The 7,755-nt window shown below is 37.1% G+C and overlaps 1 protein-coding gene across 1 annotated transcript; it reads right to left on the bottom strand.

Moving 5' to 3' along the window:
• Positions 1-490: 490 nt before the first annotated feature.
• On the bottom strand, positions 491-7,532 carry LOC127972808 (transmembrane protein 160). The gene is made up of 4 exons (XM_052576605.1): positions 7,238-7,532; positions 4,825-4,849; positions 4,136-4,228; positions 491-4,056 (listed from the first exon to the last, which is right to left on the bottom strand). Exons 1-4 carry the CDS (start codon positions 7,436-7,438, stop codon positions 3,755-3,757), a joined length of 621 nt encoding a protein of 206 aa, XP_052432565.1. The 5' UTR covers positions 7,439-7,532; the 3' UTR covers positions 491-3,754.
• Between the last annotated feature and the right edge of the window lie 223 nt (positions 7,533-7,755).

Raw genomic sequence — 7,755 nt, 5'->3', positions numbered from 1 at the left:
TTCCAAGAATAAAAAGATTAACTATTTTTTTTATACATATTTTATTTGAGAATTTTACTGGAAATTACACCTGCACCTTTATCACCATTTGGCGTAAACAAATCCGTAATCAAACCAGAATTATTCAATTCTTTCACAACTTTACTTGTGTGTGTAAATTTGTTTGTATATTAATGTGTGATTCCCAGAAATGATAAAGAATGCTCTGCTTGTACTTATAATTTATTATTGTCATACATTTAAAAAAAGACTTACTTTTTTCTTTTTCGCAACTTGTATAGGCTACCTGTCATGTATAGTTTAGCTGGTCTGTAATGTAAACTTTAATTGCGATGTAGGGAGCTACCGTTTCAAAAGTTTCTCCTGCCACAGTCAACTTGTTAACCTCGAAAGGCCACTAACATGACATTTCCACCTTAATTGTCAGTGATGAATTCACGCCACCTTAAACATCAAACCTGTCCTTCTCAGAAATTGCAGGAGACAAATGTGCTTGCATAGTCCCCATTTATGTACATATTCATAGACTCATTATGTACTGTAAATAGCACTGAAGGTCATGCATAAACAAATAGTCTGTAACCTCGTGATAAACACTCACAATCAACATACATTGAATGTCATCAGTATTAAAAGAGTACATTTATAGAATGTTCTGCATTTCACATTAACATAAATATACATAAAAATAATAAAAAAGTAATGACAGAGGTAGAAGTATGAACCTCAGCCAATCAGGCTCTCAGTTCAAAAGTCATAAAGCAAAGACAGTCATCTACCTCTTCAGGACTCAAGAAACTAAACGAAAACACAATTCTAAATGTGTTCTTTAATTTACAAAAACACAAACAACGACGATTCTTAAACCCATTTTTATGTGCACAGATAATTGCCATCATTTCTCTGAGGATTCATACATGGAGTTTGATGACAACAACAGCAACTGTTACAAGAAATCAACAACAATAAATCTTTTGGATGACAAGAATTAAAATAAATAATCAAATGAATGAGCAGCCCTTTGAAGTTGTACAAACAAAAGAGGAACGACTGATGAAAGTCCCCGGCGCTATTAACAAACCTCACACGAATACAGATCAACACGTCTGTCTGTTTACCATGAATCCCACCCTCAGGAGACCCCACCTGCCCTTGATATCTGACACAACTTGAACTCACGTTTTGTTTTGAACTTTTTACGATTTAACAACTTTTTTTGTCACTACAATTTCCCAGTTGTAATTAATTAACCCATATCAGTCATAGAAACCTTCAGCATTGAAGGTTTTAACCCAGCAGATCTGATCTGAATGACGGTGGAAGAAGCTTATTCAGGTGTTTACATCAACAAACAGAAATCAATTTTATTGTAATGCACTTTCTATGGAAGTCCAAGGCAAGTGATGCACTACAATAACATTAAATTACACCATTTTAAAATATATCTATAAAATGTAAAAGTAATGCTGTTTATTAAATCGTCTGCTAACATTTTCTGTGCAATTTTATTTTCTTGTTTCATCTGTCCATATGGATATATAACAAAGTTAGCAAGGATTCCTTTCACTGTCATATTTAAACAATTCATGTTTACATTTTTAGCAAATTATATTTCAAATGTGCGTAGGCTATTTTAGTGTTTATGATGTTGAAGTATCTTGCACCGAATTAGTGTTGTTATTAAAATAAGGCAGAATGATATATTTTATAGATTTATAATCTTGACCCAAAATGAGAAAGATTGACTTGGCAACTAACTGAAATAAGTTGAAGTACAAAATTACAAAAACTTAAAATCTTAAATGAAAATTAGTTAATAGAAATATGTAATAATTAAGAAAATTACAAAGCAGATAGCAGAACTAAAATTAAATCTCATTCAAAATATTATAATCATATTTAAATAATACATAAACAGCAGAGCCTCATAGTTTTCTACTGTAAATACATTAATGTAAATGCATTTGTATTTTAACAATCTGAGGAATGAGTAAAATGTGACATAAAACCAGTAATTCAATTTATATGAAAGCTGAATAGATAAGGATTCCATTGATGTATGGTTTATTAGGATCGGACTATATATGGCCGAGATACAACTATTTTAATATCTGTAATCTGAGGTTCTAAAAGGCTAAATATTGAGAAAATCGAATAAAATCGAATAATCAATATATGTATTTATGAATATAAATACATATATTTACAGTAGGAAATTTATAAAGCATCATGTACAAAAATCCTAATGATTTTTGGCAAAAAAGAAAAATCTGTAATTCTGACTCATGCAGTGTATTGTTGGCTATTGCTACAAATGTACTCATGTGACTTATGACTGCTTTTGTGGTCCAGGGTCACAAATTATTATTTGATCTTTTAACTTGTTTAAACCTGAATTATTTTAGCACCTCTAATAATTTATCCAAAATAACAGACACGAAAAACGAGCAGTTGACAACAATTTAATCTGTAAAGGACATTTTGCATGACATGGTTGAGTTCTTCCTTCTTGTAGTCCGGCAGGATTTGTGTATTTGCTCTGAATAGGGACATTTATTTTTTAAATACGAGTTGATCTAGATCTAGAGCTGACTGATTGCAAGTGTGCAGCGTGCACTGATTCAGTGATTAGTAAACACAGACACACTCCAGTAAAGTGAATGACGCACACACACACACACACACACACCCCTGACACTACACACCTAAAACAGCAAACAGCACGACTGCATGCTGTAAAAAAAGATACCAACAATATCTAAACTTTGGATTCATGCATAACAAAAGAAAAGATGTGCTGACATCTCTGTTTAGTGAAAGCCATGAGCCAGAAGACATCTAGAAGTTCTTCTCAAATCTGCAAAGAGTGATTTTCTTAAATAAGACTGCGACCGCTAGAGCAGGAATGAAGTGTGAGAGACGTGAGGTAATCATTTAAAAATAAATCTCAACCTGAACGAGGCCTAAATAGATGAAATAATGCTATACTATGTAGAAACCATGAATTATAAAAGCACACAATACTTTACAATAAGGTTCAATTTGTTACTTACTTTCACAGCACATCTTGATGAATGTTCATTTCTCCACATTCAAATACATGTTTCTAAATTATATAATGTATATTTAAATTATAAATGTACAAATCTAAATGATAAAACTCATAATTGGTATACATTATAAATTAAATATAGTATTTAGCATAAACATTATATGTACTATTATTATGAACCATGATATTAAAGTATGTTGTATTCCTAAATGCTGTTAAAAAAAAAGTTTTTATCATTAGTTTATATGAATGCATTAACTAATGTTAGAAAATCAAACCTTAGTGTAAAGTAGTTACCCCCAAAAAACAACAACAACTGTTATTTCTGAATCATGTCACTATATAAAAAAGTGAGCATGTCCATTTATAACAGTTGAACAACTACTTGCCTGATAAGTTTCATGTTCCAGCACACACACCCCAAATACATCAAAAATTTTGCAAAGGAAAACTATGTATTTATGTCACTGACCCTTTGTGCGCACGCAGTGTGACAGCTGTTGTTAAGGAATATTAGAAACACAAAAACTCACTCGACCTGATAAATCAAGCACTAGAGTACTGGACAGTTATGTTGATAAATGCTCCACCTCCACAAACCAGTTTCCTTTTCTCTTAAAGCGGTTTAAACAGCTTGTGAATACAGTAATCTGGCTGTGGGTCAGTGTAAAAGGCCATTTGAACTCGGAGTATCCTCTCTTCTCACTTGTCTTGGCCTTTCTCTTCAGCGCCGCGTCTCTCGCGCCTCGCATTGCATTCGGCGCATTCCCCATCTTCATCTCCCCTGTGCTCTTCCTCATCCTCCTCGTGAATAATCTCCAACTCCAGGCGGCCGATGTAGAGTGATACCGCGCACAGCCAGAAGAGGGCGACGACGGACACCAGGCCCGCGTGGAGCAGCACCGTCATCCGCGAGAGGAGCATGATCCTCCTCAGGGTCAGAAGACTGGTCACATATGACGCTCCGCCGAACGACACACACACTCCGCCCAGGATGAAGAACACTGGAGGAGGAAAGGAGGAAACGGTTCAAAACAGGACTATGGTTTAAAAGAAAAACCAACAAACAAAAAGAAACGGTACCGTGTCCGGCCTCTCGGCCCACTTCACTCTGTGCAAATGCAATAACACCAATTCCTGTTGCAAGGAGACCATTCCGGAACCAGGACAAAAATCCTGCGAAAAAATTAATAAAAATAAAAATTGCTTTATCTGATAATGTTTTTGCTTGTTCCCAATAAATGACAACAAACTTCAAATTTCATGCTTCAAAAGGACCTCAAAACGCCATAAAAGTGAAATAATATCAGTCTAAATTAATTGTACAATTTATTTAAAGTACTTTGAGTAATAAACTTAAAATGAAATTCTTGACTGAATAATACAGACCGGTTTGAAATGAATTAGACTGAAAATAAATCAAACAATTAATTAAAAACCGGACTCTGAATAATGATTCATTCACATATTGTACACAAACTGATCTTGAAAAAGCTTTCAGATTTGTAGCCTGTTCTTTAAACAAAGGCAATACATTTTGGCTTAAGATACTTTGTGTATTTATACTTATTTATTTAAAGCTCGACAGTCCTACTACTTTCCACTATATTTATAGTAGACAAAATATTACAATAAAAGTATGAGAAAAAGACAGAAACAGAAAAACACAGTCATAGTTTGGAAAAACATGGATGTGAGTAAATGATGACAGGATTTTTTATAATTCAATATGCCTAATTCATGTTTCATTAATGCTGGACAAATGGCCTCACCTGTTTCATGAGACTTCCGCAGCATCTACCAAATAAAAAATAGTATAAGTGTCTACAAACAGATAAATCAATTAAAAAATTATTTACAGTACTACCATTATAATTAGTAATGGTATTATTGACATGCAGTATAATAACAGGGTAATGCCATGAATTTCGGAGACATATTATATAGGCCTATAATACTTCATTTTGTACTAGTATCATAGGATAATCACATTAATTGGAATACAATGTTAATAAAATGGTTTATGAATATAGTAATCATATGACAACATAAAAAAACACTAAGTGTACCACAGTACTTTTCTTAAATAGTGTAATATAAAAAGGAACTATTGTAATTTAACAAATACAGTAATACTCTGTGTCCGTGTTCACCAACGCATCAGCTCTGTCTAGCTCAGTGAAGTACTATTATTCATTACTAATACTCTGTTTAACAGCGCATCAGCTCCGACCCCAGCTGCTCTCTCTAACTATTTCTCTTTCTCTCACAGCCCCCCGTCAGGTTGGCCGGGGTGGGGATACTGGTCTTCTCATTTCTAACAATTGGAAATACTCAACCCACTCTCCCCTATGCTATTATAACTCATTTGTAACAGCTCCTATAAAGCTCCAGGTTGTGGTAATTTACCGCCCTCCTGGGCAAATTCTAGGCACTTTCCTAGAGGAGCTGGATGGCCTGCTGTCCTCACTCCCGGGGTTTTAGTCTTTGGCAACTTCAACGTTCATCTGGACAAGCCTTGTGCTACAGACTTCCGTTCACTTCTTGATTCATTTGATCTCAAACGACTTACCACTTCAAGCACGCACAAATCAGGCAACCAACTTGACTTAATTAACATACGCAATTGTATTGCAGACAACATTCTTGTAAAACCCCTACACATCTCTTACCATTTCTTCATTTAATTTAGATTTAGACATTTTGCTACGTGTGTGCCCTCACCCCCCATAATTTTAGACTCTCTTTCCCCCTCCCATTTTTCCTGAAAACATTCAATTCTCTCCTCTGTCCCCCTCCACCACCTCACACCACTTCTATAACAGCTGATGATTTTGCCACATTCCTCACAGACAAACCGGAACAGTAAGTAGTCAGTTATCAGCCCCACACACACAGGACTTCAAACAAACCACACCCAGTGATATAACCCACATCTTCTCCTTCTGTCCCCTCACTGAGGCAGAAGTATCAAAACTTCTCCTCTCCAGTCATCCTACAACATGCCCTCTAGACCCAATCCCCTCACACCTCCTCCAAGCAATCTCTCCTACAGTTTTACCAGCACTTACACACATCACCAACACATCTCTCCTCACAGACACCTTCCCCACTGCATTCAAGCAGGCTCGGTTTACCCCACTGCTCAAAAAACCTACATTAAACACTTCTCTTACAGATAGCTAAAGACCTTTCTCTCTCCTTCCATTCATAGCGAAAACCCTCATAAGAGTTGTTTTTTCAACCAGGTATCATTGATTCTTTCACAGAACAACAAACTGGATGCTAACCAGTAAGGTTTCAGGAGTGGCCATTCAACGGAAACTGCGCTAATGTCGGTCACAGAATCCCTGCGTATTGCAAAAGCTGATTCCAAATCATCAGTTCTTATTCTGCTGGATCTATCTGCTGCTTTTGACACTGTCAATCACCAGATCCTCCTGTCTGTGCTCTCATCACTGGGCATCACAGGGATTCCACTTCGCTGGTTTGAATACAATCTTACTGATAGGTCTTTCAGGGTGGCTTGGGGAGGGGAGGTATCCAAAGCACATCAACTGGTCACTGGGGTTCCTCAGGGATCAGTTCCTGGACCCCTCCTCTTCTCCATATACATGACATCCATGGGTCCCATCATACAGATACACGAATTCTCTTACCATTGCAATCCTGATAACACACAGCTCTTTCTTTTATTTCAACCAGATGATCCAACGGTAGCTGCACGGATCTCCGGCTGCCTGGCGGACATCTCGGCATGGATGAAAGAACATCACCTACAGCTCAACCTGGCAAAGACTGAGCTTCTTGTCTTCCCAGCCACTCCAACTCTACAGTGTGATTTCTACATCCAGCTAGGCTCTTCTACAATTTCCCCATCAACTTAGGTCAGAAATCTTGGTGTAACCTTTAATGACCAGCTGACCTTCAAAGACCACATTACAAAGACTGCTCGATCTTGGTATTACAAGCAATTCCTGTGTCTGTTTGCCTCTTTAAGAAGAATCGCTTTTTTTTATCCCCCAATTGTAAGTCGTTTTGGATAAAAGCCTCTGCAAAATTACTAAATGTAAATGTCTAACTCAGTGAAGTATTGTTATACAGTAATACTCTGTCTGTGTTTACAGTGCATCAGCTCTAACTGAGTGAAGTACTGTTATACAGTAATACTCTGTCTGTGTTTACCAGCGCATCAGCTCTGTCTAGCGCTGTGAAGTACTGTTGCTCCGGTGATGATCGTGATCTGTTCAGCGGGGTTTTCTCCGCCGCGCGTCGCGCGCTCCCCCGGTGTATTGCTCGCGCTGGAGCCCAAACATACTGCAGCAGCAGCGGCCGCCGCACGAGCCAAGAAAACCGCCTGCATGTTAACCAACTTATGGAAGCCATTGTTTGTATAGGAGAGTAAACTCAAAACACGACCTTTACCCGAACTCTAAACTTTGACACTGCAGATGAGTGTGCGTAAAGACGCTGCCGCGTGCTCGCGGGAGTGTGCGTGGATTTCAGTGGCGCCATCTATCTTTACTTACTCATGATGGGATGTACAGTATGCGTCTTTATAGAAAGAGAGAGAGAGACATACACATTAGAACACGAACATATTATACGGGATAGAATAAAAATTAAAGAACAAACATTTATACACAAGAGGCGGCTGTACACAAATACACATGTATGTACAGTTATTACTAGTTGCTACAAAC

The sequence above is a fragment of the Carassius gibelio genome, chromosome B15 (genome assembly GCF_023724105.1).
Source record: "Carassius gibelio isolate Cgi1373 ecotype wild population from Czech Republic chromosome B15, carGib1.2-hapl.c, whole genome shotgun sequence".
NCBI lineage: Eukaryota > Metazoa > Chordata > Actinopteri > Cypriniformes > Cyprinidae > Carassius > Carassius gibelio.
The sequence above is the reverse complement of the archived record's forward strand: the minus strand, read 5'-3'. Positions and strand labels throughout refer to the sequence as shown.